General features: G+C 35.1%; 2 protein-coding genes across 2 annotated transcripts; both read left to right on the forward strand.

Moving 5' to 3' along the window:
* Positions 1-5392: 5392 nt before the first annotated feature.
* LOC123660120 (ribonuclease H2 subunit B) lies at positions 5393-9048 on the forward strand. Its single transcript, XM_045595226.1, has 5 exons — positions 5393-5677; positions 5755-5964; positions 6246-6370; positions 6702-6876; positions 8655-9048. The coding sequence occupies exons 1-5, from the start codon at positions 5578-5580 to the stop codon at positions 8972-8974; spliced, it is 930 nt and encodes a 309-aa protein (XP_045451182.1). The 5' UTR covers positions 5393-5577; the 3' UTR covers positions 8975-9048.
* Positions 9049-12700: 3652 nt separating this feature from the next.
* LOC123663696 (YTH domain-containing family protein 3) lies at positions 12701-20118 on the forward strand. Its single transcript, XM_045598366.1, has 6 exons — positions 12701-12995; positions 13104-13128; positions 15044-15175; positions 16868-16999; positions 17114-18645; positions 18724-20118. The coding sequence occupies exons 1-6, from the start codon at positions 12972-12974 to the stop codon at positions 18763-18765; spliced, it is 1887 nt and encodes a 628-aa protein (XP_045454322.1). The 5' UTR covers positions 12701-12971; the 3' UTR covers positions 18766-20118.
* Positions 20119-21987: the final 1869 nt, after the last annotated feature.

Consider the following 21987-nt stretch of genomic DNA (forward strand, 5'->3'; position numbering starts at 1 on the left):
GGATTGGGATGAGATGCGTCACTTTTTCTCGTCCTATCCTTGGCGAGAGGTATGCTTTTCTTCTGATGATCCGTCGAGCTGCGCTGAAGCCATTACCGCGGTAATACGTCAGGGTATGGAATATTTTATACCATACTCTGACGTAGCGACGAATGGAAAAGCTCGTCCATGGTTTGATGCGGAATGCTATCGTGCAGAAGCCAAAAAGCGGTCGGCATACACTGCATGGGCTGAAGCTCGAGCGCGCAAGTCTCCAAATTCTCGGAATTTGAAGAAAGCTTTTAACCAAGCCGCCAAGGCATGTAAAAGGACGTTACGCAGGACTAGATTCAACCATATCAGCCGCATTGGGGCCAAACTAGCTTCTTACCCTTCTGGGAGCAAAGCGTTTTGGTCCCTGGCAAAAGCCGTTGAATCTAACTTTTGTTGGCCGTCACTTCCACCATTGCTGAGGACTGATGGATCACTGGCCCATTCTGCAAAAGAGAAAGCGGATTTGTTTGCATCTCTTTTTGCTGAGAACTCGCGTCTGGTTGTTGCAGGAAAAGCACCACCAATCTCAACTCGTGCTGACTGCATTATGGCAGAAGTACGCATACGCCAAAAAGAGATCCTTAAAATCCTGCAAACTCTAGACGTAAACAAGGCCAGCGGACCGGATGGTATACCAGCGATAGTCCTGCGTACCTGTGCCCCTGAGTTGTCTCCACCTCTGACACGCCTGTACCGCCTGTCACTTAAGACTGGCAAAGTGCCGAAGTCTTGGAAGCTTGCCAACGTGCAGCCTGTGCCCAAAAAAGGTAGTCGTGCAGACCCTGTCAATTACCGTCCCATCTCGGTCACATCCATTCTCTGTAAGACTATGGAACGTGAACTAAACAACAAACTCTTGGCCCACTTGGAAGGTAACGATCTCCTCAGCGACCGGCAGTACGGTTTCCGCCAGCACTGTTCGACTGGGGACCTTCTAGTGTATGCCACACATATTTGGAGTGAGGCCATTGACAAACACGGCGAAGCACTTGCCGTGTCTCTCGATATCTCGAAGGCCTTTGACAGGGTTTGGCACGCGAGCCTTATAAGCAAGCTTCCTTCATATGGTATTCCACCTGGCCTTTGCACTTGGATTTCTGACTTCCTGAGCGAACGTTCAATACAAGTTGTCCTTGACGGGTACTCGTCGGACCAAAAGGCTATCGACGCTGGTGTTCCTCAGGGATCAGTCTTGTCCGCTACCCTCTTCCTGCTGCATATTAACGATCTGCTCGTCCCCGGTACCTTTGGGTACGCTGACGACTGCACAGTGACGGACAGATACTTTTCGAGTGCAAGGGCTAGTAAGGATGTTATCCAGTCTTGTCGAGAGGATATGGTCAGCCGCTTGAACGTCGCCCTCCAGGCAGTCTCCGAATGGGGCGATGCCAATCTGGTCACGTTCAACGCTACAAAAACACAGGCGTGTGTGTTCTCCTCTAAACGGAGCCCTTTACACCTGGCTCCGACTTTCCGGGACGTTTCTGTGGAAATTACCGACTCCCTACAGCTCCTCGGTGTAGAGCTATCGTCCAATCTGAACTTTGGGCAACACATCGAGTCCAAAGCAAAAACTGCAGCAAAAAAACTAGGTATTCTCTCTAAGGTCAGGCGATACTTCACTCCAGAACAGCTGCTTCAACTATACCAAGCACAAGTTCGGTCTTGTATGGAGTATTGCTGCCATCTTTGGGATGGATCCGCCAAATACCAACTGGCAACTTTGGACTCGGTGGAAAAACGAGCTAAGAGACTCATAGGTGACCCTACTCTGACAGACACCAAGTTGCAGAGTCTCGATCATCGGCGTAGGGTAGCTCGTCTGTCGGTGTTCTACAAAATATATTTCGGTGAGTGTGCGAAGGAATTACACGATCTAATTCCCCCAACAACCTTCCGCCATCGGGACACTAGGCGCGGTCGATCGTTCCATCCTTATGTCGTCGATATGCCACCTACGCGCACAAAACGCTTTGGCTCTACTTTTCTGATGCGCACAGCTAAGGAATGGAACTCGTTGCCCGCGTCTGTGTTTCCCGAACGATACAATCTGGGTGCCTTCAAGGCCAGAGTGAATAGGCTGTTATTAGGCAGGCATGCTCCACCTTCGACCGCATCGTCACTTAACATCAGGTGAGATTGTGGTCAAATGCCTGCCTATTTGTCATAAAAAAAAAAAAAAAAAAAAAGATAGTATTCGGAAACGCAAGGCTGCTGAGGTTACCTATCTTTCTGATTTATCGATGATTAATTACCTAAATTTACAGAAAACAACTGCTAAGACTAAGCGCTTACTCTCAAAGAAAAAGTCTAGTGGGTGGCGTAACTTCTGCGAGTCTTTGTCACCGCGAGCTCCTGCCTCGCTTGTGTGGAGAAAAATAAAATCTTTCAGACAAATTTTTCAGGATGATCGTATCGTCTCTTCTAACGATTCCTCTTACTGGTTGCCTAACTTTGTTAATAATCTAGCTCCTCCCTATGTTCCTTCTGAAAACATTTTTTTATGTCCTCCCTCTTGCATGGCTTCCGAAAGATTCAACGATTCCTTCTCTTTAAATGAACTACTTTCTGCCCTTGATGGACTTAAGGATTCTTCGCCTGGGATCGATGGTATCCCATACTCCTTTATTATGAAATCCCCCACTTCTGTTAAACTATATCTGCTTGATATCTTTAATTTAATCTATAGCTCCGGAATTGTCCCTGAGTCGTGGAAAACTCATATTATCATTCCTATCCTAAAACCTAATAAAGACCCCAGGAATCCTTCTTCATATAGACCAATTGCTCTTTCATCTGTTATGACTAAAATTATGGAACACCTTATTAAAAATGGATTAGAGTGGCTTATAGAGAGTCGAGGCCTATTGTCTAAATACCAATTTGGCTTTAGGAAGGGTATGGGCTCTTTAGATAGCCTCAGCATCTTTACCACCGATGTTTGGCGTGCCCTTAGTTCTGGGAAACATGTTATTGGCGCCTTCCTTGATATCTCATCTGCATACGATAACGTTGAGCTCCATATTCTCCGTCAGAAAATGTTTAACTTAAACTTGCCGATGAAAATGATCAATATTGTTTTTAATCTTTACTCTGCCCGATACATCACGGTTCGCGTCCAAGGTTTATTACTTCCAAAAAGAATAGTCTGGAAAGGGCTTCCTCAGGGCTCCGTTCTGAACTCTCTTTTGTACAATTTGTATACTTACGACCTTGACAAATCGGTCCTCTGTTTTTGCAATATTCTACAATATGCTGATGACATTGCTCTTTATTCTTGTTCTTCAACTTTTTCCGAGGCCACTTCTAGACTTAATTCTGCCCTGTACTACTTAAATAATTGGTTAAATGATCATGGTCTTACCTTGTCTGTCCCAAAATGCTCTGGCATCGTTTTCACTCGAAAACGCTCTGTCCCAGATAGCGTGTCTCTTCACATCAATAGTCAACCTATTGCCATTCAGAATCACGTAAAATTTTTGGGAGTCATACTGGACTCCAAAATGTCGGGCGTTCAACATCTAAATTATATTTCTAACAAATGTGAAAAAAATATTAATATTCTAAGATCTCTCTCGGGCGTTAGATGGGGATCGCACCCTTATTCGCAGAAGTTGTTGTACAATGCGATTATACGTAGCCATTTTGACTATGCAAGTTTCATTTTGGAACCATGTAATAAGGTTGCTCTCTCATATTGGACTAGATTACAAGCGAAATGCCTACGAATTATAGCTGGAGCAATGAAAATGTCTCCTACTAATGCCCTTCAAGTGGAATTGGTTGATCCTCCTTTACATCTCCGCAGACAGTTCTTATGTGACAGGTTCCTTATTAATGCCGTACAAAACTTTTCTCACCCTTTAATTAATAAACTCCATGATCTCAATCAGCTTATTAATAATTCAAATTTTTGGACCTATAAAGATAAACCCCCCCTTACTAAATCTTTTCTTAAAATCAACATCAATGGTATATATCAGTTTGACAAAAATCCACTATTCACGTATAGCTACGATTCCTTGATATATCATCCTAGAATTATCCTGAACCTAGGAATTACTAAAGAATCACCTGGCGCCGCACTTGAGTTTAATAGAATAATCGATTCGGACTGGTCAGAATGGTTACATTTCTTCACTGACTCATCTAAAATTAACCCCGAGTTAAACGTTGGTTCTGCTGTCTGGATTCCTAAATACAATATTATCTTGAATTACAAACTGCCTCCTCTCTCCTCAACTTTCTCAGGTGAATGTATTGCCATTTTGGAAGCTGTCTTGTATATTGAATCCCATGGTCTTAATAAATCTGTAGTATTCACTGACTCCCGAAGCTGCCTCCAGGATTTATTGAAAAGTCCATTTCATGCTAAAAATAATCTTCCCATTACTCTAAAGATAAAAGAAACACTGTTCAAATGTCATCAGTCGAATATTGAAGTAGCGCTTGCTTGGATACCGAGTCACAGCGGTATAACAGGTAATGAGATGGCAGACATATGTGCAAAAGACGCCATTCACCTAGGCTGCGATAAATATAATAAATGCTTTACCCGAGACTTTAGAAGTTTGGCTAAACAATGCCTGGATAAATCTTGGGATAGATTATGGCAATCTTCAAGACTAGTTACAGGTAAATATTATGGTAATATCCAGCCGTGTATCCCTGTCAAGCCATGGTTTTTTAAATACTCCGACCTAGGTAAAATAACTACGTCGATAATTATCCGTATACGATTGGGTTTCTCCTGCACACCTGTGTTCTTAGCTAAGTTACGCATTCGTGATAGTTCCTTATGTGAATGTGGCTTGGAGGAAGGATCTCTCGATCATTTATTTTTTAATTGTCTGAAATTAACTGTATCACTATATGATATGCTTCCCAAAAACATTCCGCGGCCGGTCAATGTTTGTTTTCTTCTAACTTTAGTGCCATCTTCTTTTTGTGTTGTCTTAGCTAAGTTTATTAGAATCAATGATATAAAATTATAATTTACCAATAAATCAAAGTTAAATAGTCATGTCAAATATTTTCAACTAACTGCAGTTTAAGCGGCTTATCCCACTATTGTACTGTCAAAAACGGACCGTTTCCGGACTTATACACTTTCAGTAGGTACTTGTCATTGGCAAAATCATCGGCGAAAAGCTGATGGAGCCATAGTCTTTAAAAAAGAAGAAGAAGAAACGCAATGATATATCCAGGAACCCATGTTATATATTTTACTTCAATCCATGCAATGTATTCACTCACAACCCCCACAGCTGCACTTTTTCACCATGCCACCACATTGCGAACACATAGCTGACCTGCTGACACCTGATTGCGCCCAAATATGCGTTCCACATAAAACTCGCCTACTAGTACAACACCTGTGGTGTTTTGTACCTTAATGGAACCGTGGAACGGCAATTTCGGCGGTCGTGGTCGATAACGTTGTGGGCCGTAGGTGGATCGCGCCCATTGAGTTTCGTAAACTTGCAAATGTCAAATATACGTGCGGCGGGAAAATAGGCATATCTTACATATTACTAAACTAAAATGTCTACTAGATCTAAAAAGAAATTATCACCTGCTGATACAAAAGAATCACAAGTTATTAAAAAACGAGTGGAAAACTCATGGATTCTTTTAGCAAAGGGTTAAACCATTAATAAGTTATAATGTGAAAATCATTCTTTTGGCATTAGTAAATAATATTTTTTATGTATATTACAGAATCATTACTCAATAACACCAGTTTTAGTATAATAACTCTGCCTCATCCTGCCCATGGTGGTCCTGCAAAGTATTGTTTAAATGACTCTGACCACAAGATTTATGAAATTGTAACATTCAAAGAACCTTATCGATCTTGGTTTATAGAAGATACTGTCAAATCTGATGGGAGCTTGTTGATGACCACTCCGATAGATCCATTATTTTTAGGTAAGACAAATCAACCTATAAAGTTAACCAATTGACACTACATGGAACTTACTGCAATTGTAATTTTGAATCTCCCAATATTTCTATGACAATGCAAACACCATGGTCACAGGTGACTTAGAATATGATCATGAATAGGGGTATGAGTCCCTTGAAACTTAAAAATAAAAGTAAACTCCCCTGAAACTTAAAAATAAAAAACTATGAGTACCCTGAAAGCTTAAAAATTAGCTTGATAATCAATAACAGACTATGTAATTATAAATCTCATTCACTTACAGTGTTACCTAGATTACGGGAACAATGCAGCAATAGAGCAATTCCATTAGAAGATTTACTGTCTGAGAAGGGCTTTGATAAAATTCTTGACTTTGTTGTAAACCTAGATAGGATTGCTGATTTAAAGGTAAAATATACACTTAAGATATATTTTTATATAGATTCAATTAAAACAAAGATCCTTTGTTTTTGAACCACTATAATTTTTGTGATGAATTAATTTTAGAACTGTATTATGTTTTGTTACTTAACAAGGTAAAACATCCAGTTGCTTCTGCTTCCTTTTTCTTACTTGCAATTTTTAATTGTGAAAGCTGTTTGAATGATGTATGTTCGTAGTTGATAGTTTTTAGACATATGAAGGAACTTATTGTCTTTTTCAGTTATGAATAAGAAAAATGTAAAATGTAATATTTACAGTAATTAAATTCATAAAATTTTCACCATTCCTGTTATAGGGTCCAGCTGACATTAAAGCCTATAAATATAATGAAGAAAAGACTTTAAACTGGTTAGAAAGTAAAGTCCATAAACTAGCAGATTTTTTAAAGAAAAAAAACATACATGTCACAGCTGGTGCTGTATCTGCAACATTTGTGTCAAGTAGTGTTAACAACGACACTATTGATGAAGGTAGGAAAATATGACATCTAAGAAATAATATTATTGATTGCTTTCCCAATTACACATAAAGCAACACTGTGTAACACAGTGTTCGACAATTATATAGTTAGCGACACTGCAGAACATTGTTGCACACTGTTTAACACTCGAAGAAATTGCATTGAACTGAACAATCTTGACTGAACCTTCTTTTCTAAACTTTTTTGTCTAATGTGGTCATAGATAAAGTAAAAAAAAAATAGATAACGCACCTAGAACAGAAAAGTGAAGCCACTTTTTTAAAGATGTGTGAGTGAGTGAAGTGTTGACACTTTTTAAAAAAAGTCCCTAAAATTTTTATTAAACAATTAATTTAATATAGGTACAATGGGTATGTGGAAATAAAAACCTGTTTATAGTTTTAAATATATTTACTCCTTTTTTCGATTCAAATTGTTACATAAATCTATTGTAGCCGTGTTTTGATTTATTTAATTATATAAATCTGTGTCAATGAAAACTTGCGTTTTTAAGTAATTGATGATTCCTCTGAGGGGCAAGTTCCTGCTTTAAAGACGTCTAACTCTTTGCTGTAATAAATTGATTTTATTTTTACATTTTTTTTTAAATTAAGTTCCTGTTTTTTTTTTAACTTTTCTCTTAGTTTATGTTTTCTAGGTGTATCAAAGATTGAATCTTGGTTAACGACTGATTTAGACTCATCCGGTAGGTCCTAGAACAAAAAATATAACATTAAAATACGTAGTAGTAAGTAGCAGTATGTACTTGATGGTACTCTGCGAAGTCCACGTTTTGTACCGTACATGTCAGCTTTATCAAAATGGTTTGAACAAACCAACTAGATGAGGGTGGCTGTTGTTGTAGTTCATTTCGGCTCAGTCGTAAAGCAGCTACCCATTCATCTCCTATTAAAATATTCGTTGGAAACCTAAAACCATGATATTTAGTAGTAAAATATGAGTAGTTAATTCACAAATTTAAACTGAAACAAAGGAGTTAAAAAATTCATATTTAACTTTACTTCAATTTAGGAAAAACATAAAAATCACATGATAAAAAAAAATGTTGTCCACTTTCTACTTAATTATTTTTCTATGATTGCCTACAATTTACTTACCCGCATTTTGGGCTAATGAAAATAAAAATTACTGGTAACATTCCCTCGGTACGTCATTTCGGGACATCGAAATTAAAAGTTCCGAATAACCTCAATATTATTTTGGAATAACAAGAAATATAAAGTTTTGTGTGTACTTACGTATGAAACGATATTTCTTCAGACTTTTTATTCACTTTGGTATTGTTTTTGCACCATTTAATTACATAAGAACGGCATTTTGTAGGCAAAGTTACTGTACGAGGCCCCGTGAGATACTAACGAAAATGAGCGTAGTTTGATGCATATGTGTGCGTGAGCGCGTGTGTTTACTTGAAGGAGCCGAGTTTTGTGGCTTCACTAACAACAAAGGCCGTGCATTATCTACCTTTTTTTACTTGATCTATGAATGTGGTCTGGTTTGTGTGTAAAATAATTTTTATCTAATTGACACAGCTAAAAGTAATATTATGAAGAATTAAAGATGACACAACTATTTTGTATATGTGTAGGAACAGTGGATATCCTTTACATTAATAAATATTTGTAACGGTCATAATGATATTTATCATATTTTGTGTATTAAATTATTTATTTTTTAAAGTATTCAATGAAAAGAAATATTTGACTGTTTATTATAATAACAATAATTAAAATTCAATAAGTATTCTAATTAATTTCTTTTTTATAGAATTTTATCTTAAATACGCCAGTGGAATTATATCTGAGTATCTTCAAGATGATGTCATAGAGAAATTAGAAAAGCGGTTTGATTTCAAAACAGAACTAATAGAATATGTTGGTAATAAAAGGAAATCCGAGGTCGAAAGTAGTGAGACAAATAAAAGGATTAAACATGAAAACAATGGCGATTCTGAAGATATCAAAGTTCCTGTTAACAATCAAGCACCGGAAACAAAGAAGCCTAAAACATTAACAGCAAAAGAAAAAGCGAGACAAAAAGCTGCTAGTGGAACTAAAACAATATCTTCTTTCTTTTGTAAAAAGTAATGCTATTACCTATTTTTTTATTAAATCAGGAATGAATTACCTATTATAATAAATAAAGTATGAAAATTGTAGAATTACTGTATATTTATGGGTATCATAACGGTTATTTATTATTATTATTAAATTGGGGTTTCTTTGTTTTTTTTTAACCGACTTCCAAAAAAGGAGGAGGTTCTCAATTAGACTGTATTTTTTTTTATGTATGTTACATCAGAACTTTTGACCGGGTGGACCGATTTCGACATTTTTTTTTTTATCGAAAGGTGGTGTGTGCCAATTGATCCCATTTAAATTTATTTGAGATCTAACAACTAGTTTTCGAGTTATATCTGATAATGCGTTTTTACTTGACGCTTTTTTCGTCGACCTACGTTGTATTATACCGCATAACTTTCTACTTGATATACCGATTTTGATAATTCTTTTTTTGTTAAAAAGGGGATATCTCTAGTTTGGTACCATGATAAGGAAACCAGGATCTGATGATGGGATCTCAGAGGAATCGAGGGAAACTCTCGAAAATCCGCAATAACTTTTTACTGGGTGTACCGATTTTGATAATTTTTAATTTTATCGAAAGCGGATGTTTGTCATGTGGCCACATATGAATTTTATTGAGATCTGATAACTACTTTTTGAGTAATCTTTGATAACGCGCAGTTACTTGACTATTTTTTCGTCGATCTACGTTGTATTACTCGTCGATGTAATTGAAGTCGGTTTTTTTTTCGTTTGCGAGCAAACACAATTATATATTATTTCAGGTATTATGCTATGATGATAAGTAAATAAGATTCTTTTAAAATTTTTATTGGTAGGTATGATGGTGATTAAAGTAAAAAGAAAATACTATTGTTTAGAAAAATTGTTTTAGTAAAGATTTTAAGACGGCGTTGGCGGCTTTTTGAGGTCGTTTTCGAGATTATCTTTTTTACAAAAATATTTTTTTCTATAATTATATATTATTACTAGCTGTGCCCGCGGCTTCGCCTGCGTTGTAATCAGTGTGTAACAAACTTTTCCCAGCAAACTTCCAGTGAAACTCTCATCAAAATCGGCTTAGCCATTCCATAAACCTTCTTCTTGAAGCCCTCTCTCCATTGGTGAAACCGCATGAAAATCCGTTCAATGGATTTTGAGGGAATCGATCACATACCCTTTTGGGGACTTTGTTTTATAATATACCTACTAACTGTTTAACCCAAATTATTTTTCTATTTCAGTCACTTGAAATGCTTATCACACTGAGTAACTTATTAAAAGGCACAATTTAGTATAATTTAATAGTTATTTTTATAAAACCTCTCTATACACTACATTTTTAGTTTTATTTTCAGGCTGCAGTATAAATAACCTATCAGGCGATATTATAGGTGCTGTATATGTTTCATACAAACTTTAAACCCCAATTACACCCCCTTAGCGGTGGAATATCGCAAAATCTGTTCTTAGCGGACGTCTACTAACTATAATCTACCTCCCTGCCAAATTTCATCTTTATCTATCCTAGATGGATGGACCATCCAGCGGTTTTTGAGTGCTCGTGCTCGAGATATATATATAGATTACCATGTATTCTTTGGACACCTCGTCACCACCTGTAGAGCATAAATTTTAAATTTCAAGTCTCTTACTTTAAAAAACAGGACTTTCATACAAACTTCCAACCCCCGTTTTACTCCTTTAGGGGTCGGGTTTCGTAAAATTCGTTCTTAGCAGATGTCTTCGCCCTATAAGAATTGTTTGTAGGTGTTATAGTTTCGGAGATTTCGTGATGAGTGAGTCAACCTACCATCCCCCGTTTTAACCCCAAAAGGGAGTTGATTTCTAAAGATAAATTATTTGTACACGTTCTCACCATCTATAGAGTATACATTTTAAATTTCAACTCTATTACTTCAAAAACATAGGACTTTCATACAAACTTCCAACCCCCGTTTTACCCCCTTAGGGGTCGAGTTTCATAAAATCCGTTCTTAGCGGATGTCTACGTCCTATAAGAATCCTACCTACTAAATTTCATGTTTCTAGGTGTTATAGTTCGGAGATTTCGTGATGAGTGAGTGACCTTTCGCTTTTATTATATTTATTAGAATTAGATTAGATAATCATAATAAAAATAACAAATTTCAGAAAAAATTTCCGATACATGAATGGATGTCATTGCGTTAGTGGTATTTTATAACTTAACAGGTTAATATCATACGCTCAAAATCTCGGTTTGAAGTAAAAGAGAATAATTGTGTTTGCTCACAAACGAAAAAAAAACCGCCTTCAATTACATCGACAAGTAAATACAACATAAGTAGACGGCAAATAGTCAAGAAATCCGCGTTATCAAAAATTACTCAAAAAGTAGTCATCAGATCTCGTTTAAAATTAAATGAGACCACAAGACAAGTATCAGCTTCCAAAAATAAACTGCTACTGCCCTCTCGTGGATCAAACAGCTCACTTCGTATAGTAGACCTATAGTTCGAATTAAGTAGTATTACTGAATGCCGATAGATGGCGCGGTAAGGACGCGCTGTCTCGCACGCGTCTTCAAAGATTACAAATGAATATTCACTACCTATATCTCGATCAAATTTAAATGGGAGTACAAGACGCATCAGCTTTCGATTAAAACAAGAATTATCAAAATCGGTATACACAGTAAAAGGTAGAGGCTTACCTAGTGTGACAGCGTACAAAAGGCGATTATTGGCAATTTAAACAAAAAAAAAAAAAAAAACTTTAGCTGTAAAAAATTACTTATTTTTTGAGTTACACGCGACCTCCGGTGGCGCTAAAAAAGGGCCTAGAATGCTGCAGCGATTTCGGCCTTCTCAAAAAAAAATCTCTTTAAAATAAAACATATTGTCCGTACAACGATACGGTCGAAAAAAAATATAATATCAAAAATTGACAAAATGGCGGCTTTTTTTTAAAGTTGAATTTCACCCAAATTTTGGTCGTTTTGGGCCTGCCAAAATTCGATTTTTGATCAGATCAAAAAACTAGTAGTAGTATTATACCAGGTCAACTATATTCAGAATATGTAAAAAAAATTACTAGTGATCGGATCATTTTTGTCTCCGAGTAGTCACTGCAGCAAATTCGAAAAATGCTGTTTCAAGGAAAACGCGTTTAAAAATAAAATGATCGTTTTCACTGTTATAAACGGATTTAAAAAAATCAGTAATTTCTTTTTGACAAGTTTTGTTTTTACCACTAAATTGCTAATTGCACTAAAAACTGAGACAAACTGTAAAATACAATATCCATGAGATGGGTCAACAACAACTTTAAATGGCTGTAACTCAAAAACTTTTTGAGATATCGATTTAAAATTTTAGTATATTATTTTTAAAGTTATAATCTATCGAAATCTGAAAAAAAAAAAACAAGATTCGATCTTTTAAAAATTTCACACTAGGTGTGCTGTGCCCCTTAAGCGGTATAATATATCGTAGGTCGACGAAAAAATATGCGTTATTACATGTAACTTGAAAAGTAATTGTTAGATTTCAATTGAATTTAAATGGGACCACATGACACACACCACCTTAATTTGATTAAAACAAAAAATTTTGAAATCGGTCCACCCAGTCAGTTTTGGAGTCCTCCTCTTTTTCTGGAAGTCGGTTAGAAACTAGAGAAGTAAAGAAATTCAGCTATCATCATTTTGAAAAATGATTTGGAATCTCTGGTTTACATCCAGTCCTCCAAATTCCTTCCAAGTTCCAATAATAATAGCTTTGCCATATTTAAAATTAGCTGTCATTCTTTTTTTTAAATAAAATGGCAACACATAAGTAGTCGCCATTGCTACGTCCATATTCGTTCCTATTCCTTTCGGACATTCATTATTTCTTTGTACAATATTGACTTTTTATTATTTTTAAGTGTTTTTAGGACACGTTGGACATTGTGTAGTGTAACTCATGTGATTAATATTGTTATTGTCGTGAGTAAAGACTTTTGATAAGTGTTCAATACGTTAAAATCGCGGCCAATGTCAGCAGGCGTGTCAGATCAGGTATTTCGCATTATCGCTTATTTATGCTTTATTTACGTGTGATTATGGATACTTATCTGGAAATACTTACGCTTATTATTTCTTGTTTCATGTTTGGCGGGCGTGTAGCGGATGAAAGGGCAAGGGAACCAAGGTAAAGATGTGCAATTAATGACGTTGCAGGTGTTTTCTCATTGGGAAGAACCTCGTAGGTACCGGTCGGCTAGCGTCCGGTGTGCGAACATGATTACTTCGTTAGCGTCATCTGAAATTCACTTTCAATGTTTGTTTCGTGAAATTAATCGCTTTTTTGACGACTGTATTACACTGTTACTTTCTGTAGATTTATCACTAAACAGTATAGTCAGACATTTCTAAGTAGCTTACACCTACGAAATTATTCGTAATTATTGTATTGTATTGTGTAAACAAACAGTCTATTTAATTATTTTTTTGAATTTCTTTGTATGTTTAGTTATTTACATTTTATTTGATTACATAATGTTATTGAGTATTTATTTTTATTTTGTTGATAACATTTTATAACGTATTAACGATTATTCAAATTAGTATTTTATTAAATTAAATATAACACAATTAAAATATTTTTTGCACAAGTAATGAATATACTATTCTTATTTTTCTTTAAATAATTAATATACCGGTACAAAAACATTCATTTCTATTCTAGAAATAGATTGTATACTGTACATTTTGTTTGTGTAATGTTCAAAGGAAAATGTAGCAAATCTTAATGGTTTTTCTCCATATATTTAGAATGAATATAAATCCTATTTTTCAATATGCATATCTATACAAATATTATAAAGCTGAAGTGTTTGTTTAAATGCGCTGCTAATCTCAGGAACAAGTTTGAGTTAAAAAAATGTTTTTTGTGTTGGATAGTCCATTTATCGAGTAAGGGTTTAGAGTATTTAAAATTTTAGTAACTTGTTTTCTCAAATTAACGTGTGACATTGTGGGGCACAGGTAGTGTTTAAAAATCCAGAGCAATTTTTCTGTTACGAAATTTTGTTGTTAGATTAATGACAAATGTTTATTATAGAGTATTTTAATGAATCACAAGTTTTACATAGATACAGATGATTAGTAGAACTACTCATAATTCATTAAGCACTGTCACTTTATTATTTACATTTATTATTGTTACATGTCTACATTACTTTTGTGTATAACCCTAGTTTATAAACTATACTTTGATGACTTCAAGTAAAATAATTATTACAAAGTAGTTAGTATTATACTAATGACTAGATAGTTTAACAGACATTGCCCTGTCTTACCTACTGTCAAATATATGCAGTTTAAATGATCATAAAATTTTCTGAAATATTCTAATTTTCTGCATGATTTTCTTTACATTTTATTTATTTCTTGTATTTAGATATAACAGTCTTTTTATAACAGTAACAGACCTGTAAATATCCATAATTGTATGCACAAGTGAATCTATAAAATACTTCTAGCATATCATAATATAAATTTATAGTGATGTTTTTTTTTTTATGTAAAAGTTTTTTTCTTATAATAAAAGATATAAAGTAGCACCTGTGACAGAGAAAATAAGGAGCAATAGGTTAGCGTGGTATGGGATGTAATGAGGAGGGATGACCGCTATGTCGGTAAAAGAATGTTAGGGATGAATGTCGAAGGACGAAGAGCGATCGGCAGACCGAAAAAGCGATGGATGGATTGTGTGAGTGAGGATATGAGAAAGAAAGGAGTAAGCACTGAAGTGACGAATAATAGAGAGGAATGGAAGAGAAAAACATGTGCCGACCCTACATAAGTGGGATAAGGGCAGGAAGATGATGAATAAAAGATATATGCCGAAGACTCAAAATGTAATAGTTTTTAAAAATAATGGCCTATGAACTCAAGGTATACATATAAATACTGTCTACAAGCAAGAAAGATTACATTAAACCACATGAAAAATACAATGATAATAATATTTTTGTTATTTATTAGTTTTTTTGTCATTATAAATGGACATCTGAATTTTATTTATTAGTATAGATAATTTAATTTCCTCATAAAAATTTCAGTGACAAATGTACCCAAAGAGCAACAGTTAGAAAGTGGAGGTGACGAGTTGCCGGAGGTGTCATGGCGTCATCAACAGCAACCATCTTATGCACCACCCATCTCGTCAGCAGCCGACCCCTACAGCGCGGCAGGTAGGTACATACATTTTTTATTTTCAAATCTTTTAGTAATGCAAAAGTGTAGACTGGTAGATAGTAACTTATTGGGTTAGTGCTATTCATAATGTCATATTTATAAAAATAGGTCTATTTTTGACAGTTATGTTTTTCTGTACAGACCAGAGTTTGATGTTGCTTAAATCCAAACTATTAAAAATATTATGATTTATTTTATTACTGTTTATTTAATGACAAATTAACTATTTAATACTAATAAGATAATTATGATTTTATTTATTATTTAAAAATGATGACCAATAATAACTTTTATTGTTTATAATGATGGGTTGTTGTAATTTACTGTGATGTAATTTTCATTATGTTAAAATTTTAACCACCAATGAAATAAATATATTCCAATCCTTTATCATAATTTATTTACACATCGTAATTTTTTATAAGAAACATTTAGTGGTTCTACCTGCGCAACTATTTTCACTTTGGAGATTTCGGGAATCAGTTCTACTGGTTCTTCAGAGATCTACATACCAAGTGTCATCCACCATCTCTGGCATTCACTGGCAATGTTATTGTGTGATTGAGCACCAATCAACCATCCGAACTTACATAATAATATTATTGATAAGTAAGATAAGATTTGAATAAATGAAAACATTTTTTTATTGTTGATAATAATAAAATCAAATTTTATACATGTAATTTAGTTTTAAAATAATATTCAGTATGGCTCTGATCAACATAAAAACAAAGGTCTATACAGACATTGACTTAACCTGTTATATTATGTACATAAATCAATGTGAGAAAGCACGTTTATTATATTAAAACATATGGTTTTATGAATGTAAATGCATGGCTTCCTAGGTATTTTTAATATTAAAATACATTTACCATTATTGTTTGCCTTTGAATGTCTTAGCTATAAAGTATTGCTTGCTATATTGTATTTTTAAAGTTATTATTTTAACTTGCATGTCTGAAGATAGATTTAGTAATATCGTGAATAGTAATTGTAAAAAAAAAAACTATTTATGCTTTTCATAGCAAAAAGCTGCATCCTACTGAGAATTGGAGTTGTAACTCGTAGAGCTGAGTTACAGCAGATTGGCTTGAAATTTATGTATCATATATTTGCACATTTCTTAGAGGTACATGACAGGACATGTATATCTTTTCTCAATGGTGACCTACCTGATATGCACACAAAATAGCATTAAAATCGGTCCAGCCGTATCAGGGGAGTATGGTAACATGTGACACGAGAATTTTATATATAAGATGACACAAAGCTCAAGAGAAGGGACTTTGAATATTAATTTTTTTTCTTTGGGCACGGTGATAATTTTATATATAAATAAAAAAATATATATATAACAACAAAATAGCAATTGTTCTGATTTGTATTGATAAAATGTTTATATACTAAACACTAAGGTTAAGTTTGACCAAATATTAGAACTTTGTTTCGAGAACAGTATTTTAAATTTTCGATTTTTATTTTAACACAAAGTTATATTCTATCTATACATCTGTACAAATAAATAAAATTGGAGTGTCTGTTTGTAATATTAAAATAACAACTTGACTAAATGCAAGTTTACTAAATGCAATGGAAATAACATTTAGAAATTTATTTTGTAACTGCAAACTGAAGAATTTTTTTTTCACATATTTTATGTTTAATAGTCATTTTCTTTTTTCCAGGTTATTATGGTACAACTGCTCTTCCTTATCAGGCCTTTGGAGTTGGAGATGGAACATGGTCAACGAACGGGACGGATCCTATGACTTTCCTTGGAGGATACAATCCTCATGATTCGTATGGCATGGATGGTAGCTAGTATTTATTCCAGTCAAAACAATTTTGAGTTGATTGACTAAAAAAAGAGGCATAGGCAAACTTAATTTTGACTTATGAATTGAGTATTTATATCTAACATGTATTTTCAGGTGTCTTTGGACCATCAACAACGCCATTTTCAACAGCTGCTTTTGGACCAGCATCAACTTTTAACTATTTCCCTGGAAATGGTGATTACTCTACTTGGGGTCAATTAGGTCGTGCGAAGCAGTATGACGATTACTATAGAAATGACGGACTGTACGTGCCCGATGGGATTAAGGCCGTCGAAACCGGTGTACAGGCGCTCTCCCTGGGCGAGCACAATAAGAACGACAAAGACCGTACACCTGAACTCAAAGACGTTTCAAGTGGACCGCAACCCAAAAAGATGACTTGGGCTTCGATCGCGAGTCAGCCGGCTAAGCCCGCTCCGTCTTCGCAGAGCGGCGGGCTGAAGAAGAAGGGGCCGGGAATGCCTCCTCCGCCGATAATACCAGGGAAACATAATATGGATATAAGTACGTGGGATGCGGGTAAGAGCGCGCCAGTGGTGACGGCTCCGCCTCCTCCTCCATTGCAACCTCCTCAGGTGCCGGCTCCACTGCCAATGCCTCAGCCGGGGCCCCCGCCCGCCCCTACGCCCCTGCAGCGCGGGCCGCCCCCGCAGCACCAGGCGCCCCCTGCGTGGGCCCACACGCCTCGCGCTGCGCCTCCGCATCAATCCCGCCCTTCGCATCCGGTGCCTCCGATACCCCCCCAGACTGTTGTCAACGCACCGGCTCCAACTGCTCATCCTGTTTTAGAAGAATTGCGAGTCAAAAACGAATACAATCCTAAAGAGTTCGATCTAAGCGCGCCTCTTGCTCGTTTCTTTGTAATTAAGTCGTACTCGGAAGACGACATACATCGAAGCATCAAATACGAAATTTGGTGTAGTACGGAACACGGCAACAAGCGCTTAGACACAGCATTTCGTGATCGCGAAAGAGAGGGCGGGGCGGTGTACCTTTTCTTTTCCGTTAACGGCAGTGGTCATTTCTGCGGAATGGCGCGTATGATTAGTGCCGTCGACTATAATTCTAACTCGAATGTTTGGTCGCAAGATAAGTGGAAAGGACAATTTCGTGTTAGGTGGATATATGTTAAGGACGTTCCTAATGTTCAACTGCGTCATATCAAATTAGAGAACAATGAGAACAAACCCGTGACAAACTCTCGCGATACACAAGAAGTTCCACACGCTAAGGGTCTCCAGGTATTACGTATTATGCATAGTTACTGCCATTCTACCTCTATTTTTGACGATTTTATTCACTACGAACGTCGTCAAGAAGAGGAAGATTCTCGCAAAGTGCCCCACCACCCCCCGCAGGACAATAACCGTGAAGATCACGAAGGTGGTCGTGGGTACCGTAACTACCGAGACTATAGGGATGGACACCGAGACGGACGAGACGGTCGCGACAACCGTGATCATCGAGATGGGCGAGAACCAAGAGATCATCGAGATGTACGCGATCCGCGTGACTTGCGAGACGCTCGCGACCCTCGAGACCACAGGGAAGATCGAGACGGACGTGACAATCGAGATCATGGTTATCGCGAACGCGACTCAGGTTATAATAGATCACATCATAAGGTATGATTTCCTTTCGTTTCAAAACTTTGAATATTACCTTCCAAAATCATTTTATATTACTCTGTCAAACTTTTACAGGATCGTGATGGTTCCCGTGGACGTGGCAGGGCTCGTAATTGATCGATTATGTGTGAGAACTATTTGAGGACTGGCTTCTCTCCATAGACACCTAGTACTCAAGTAAACAATTGGTACTGCATTACAAGAGTTGTATGCCAATGGACATGCAGATAATAGCAATGAGGAACCTTCATTTAATGTGACTTTCCAAAGTTGCATTACAACTTGTACTATTGTTACATAAAATAGATTATTAATTGTTTTGAACAGTGCTTTGCTAAGAGAAAAACATTCAACAAATTAAAATGTGCTAAATAATGTTTTATACTGGAAGAACATTTAATTAATAATGACTAGTGAACAGAACGTTAATTAATTATCATAAATTGTCATGTGCATCATATCACATGATGTTGTGTGAAATTGTGGACTTTATTTCAAATTTGTGGACTAAATTAATGAAATATAGTAATTTTATAACTAGAGAAATCTGTGGTGAGAGGAGTTGATCCTTTTTGTTAAGGACTCGTGAATTTATTGGGTATAATGATAAAAAGTAACATTGTACACTGATAGTGTAGTGTTCTAACGAAGCCCTGAAGATCAGTGTGAAAATAATCCCAGAAATAGTTTGTACTAATTGGGAAGAAAACTTGTACAATTTTTATAAATACAAGAAAATAAAATGTAATCACATGGATGTACAATGGACATTTTATATACAGTTTTTTAATCATACAGAATTTCTCTCGTACATGTTTTTTTTTTATACATTAAGTGGATATCCCAATTTACTTTAGTCTAATTTTGAAAAACATTTTTATAATATTGTAATGCAACGCCACAGTGGTGCTTGCAATAACACCGTAAATAACTTTTTATTGCTTTCAATTGTTGTAGAAATGTATTGATGGTTGATTTTAAACATTTGTAAATAATATGTATTTTAATAAAGAAGAAATAATATTTCTATCATTAAGTGCAAACGGTGTGACGAGAGAAAATTGACAATGAATGTTTATGATTTTATCCTGTATCCCTATGTTATTGTAGTGCCGATTCGGTGGTGGAAGCATGCACTGCAGTGCTTCAATATTTTAACTACCCCACCTTTTTTACATGTGCCTTTTTATTTCAAATCAACTGTGTCTAGAATCAAACTGTATATTCATATTTTAGTTTATATCAAATATAAGATATATACTTTTTGTTTTCAATTTTTTTTTTGTTACAAGTAATAAGATGTATGATTTTTATTTTTCTAATAGTCTTATAATTGAAACAATCTGATGTTATATTAAAGATACCATTGCATGTTAATTTCTTAGTAAATTTGCAATGTTTGTTTACTACAACGATAATGTGAACTTGTATAAAGTTCGATTGATACTGGATTAAACTGTCATAGACGTTGTTAAGCATTATTTCTATCCCATATTTTTATATCTATACTTTTGACTTTTCGAGTGAAGTAAGAATTTTATTGTAATGTTGATTGGATTGATTAAGCCTGTAATATCCCACTGCTCTCCGTAGCCTTTTTCCCATGTACAAGAAATTTATAATTAATGCTAAACTTCAAAGGTATTATAAAAAAATAAATTTTGTAAAGCCTGAAATATTGTAGATTTTAAATGATTAAGAGCAGTGCTAACTGAATATTTAGAAGTTATAATTAAGTAAACTTATAAACTGCATTAATTTTAGTAAGCAGACGAAAGGAGTAGACTCGAATTGTTATTTGATTATTAAAATAGGATTATTTTATCACAACGGACAACTTACAGGCCTATATATGTAATTAATTTTTATTTCAATGTTCGCATATTTTACTCCAAGCTAGTCCTTGTTTCTCCCCCCCCCTTCTATCAAGTGTAAGTACGAATTTTATTAAAATGTTAGTTTAATTTATAGAAACCATAGATCAAGTAAAAAAAGGTAGATAACGCACCTAGAACAGAAAACTGAAGCCACTTTTTTAAAGATGTGTGAGTGAGTGAAGTGTTGACACCTTTTAAAAAAAGTCCCTAAAATTTTTATTAAACAATTAATTTAATATAAGTAAAATGAGTATGTGAAAATAAAAACCTGTTTATAGTTTTAAATAAATTTACTAAAAATAAAACAAAAAATCGGTAGAATAATAAAAAAATATATTCGTAAGATAATCGTATGAATGGACACTTCCTATCCCCTCTGTTTATCTCTTTTCAGTTTGCAGTCGGTTTTTTTTAACTATTTTTCTTAAACCTAGAATCCTTTATGTTGTATAAGTTTTTTAAATTTTTGTCGCTTAGAACTCGGAGTCATCGTCATTGTTTGCATTTTACTAATATGATGTAGTCTTATGTTCAAATATTTTTCAATCACTAATCGTATTAAATTGACTTTATGCGCATGGCCAGCATAATCGTGGTCATTTTCTCAGTCTTACAGCCGCTACCCATTCACCTCTTATTAAAATATTCGTTGGAAACCTAAAACCATGAAATTTGATAGTAAAATATGGGTACCTAGATTACTCAAAAATTGTAAAAAGTTAAAACATAAAACAAACGAGTTAATAATTCATAAATATATTTTGATTTTTTTTATTTTCAATTTATGTAACATAAAATAACACGAGAAAAAAAAAATAATAACTATGTCTACTTTTTACTTAATTATTTTTCCGATTGCGTACAATTTACTTACCCACATTTTGGGTTATTGAAAAAAAGAACTACTGGCAACACTCTCGTGGTACGTCATTTCGTGACATTGAAATTATAAGTTCCGAATAACCTCAATATTATTTTGGAATAACAATAAATTTAAAGTTTTATATGTACTTACGTGTGAAACGATATTCCTTCAGATTTTTTATTTACTTTAGTATTGTTTTTGCACCATTTAATCACACAAGACGGCATTTTATAAGCAAAGTTACTGTATGAAGCCTCGTGACATACTAACGAAAATGAGCGTAGTTTGATGCATATGTGTGCGTGATCGCGTGTATTTACTTGAAGGAGCCGAGTTTTGTGGCTTCACTAACAACAAAGGCCGCGCCTTATCTACTTTTTTTACTATATCTATGATAGAAACCATAAACCGTAACGGTTTGAAAACAAAGCTCACAGCAAAGTTTTAGCCTATACTAACATTTGTCATTGTTTACCCAGGTATCAAACCCTAAACAGCAGGAACTATGACTTGTACTAATCAGTCTACACTAAATACAATATTTGTATAGATAGTACTTAGAAAAAAATTAAAACTTACTACACTTTAACAATGTTG

Source organism: Melitaea cinxia, chromosome 2 (assembly GCF_905220565.1).
Source record: "Melitaea cinxia chromosome 2, ilMelCinx1.1, whole genome shotgun sequence".
Classification (NCBI taxonomy): Eukaryota; Metazoa; Arthropoda; class Insecta; order Lepidoptera; family Nymphalidae; genus Melitaea; species Melitaea cinxia.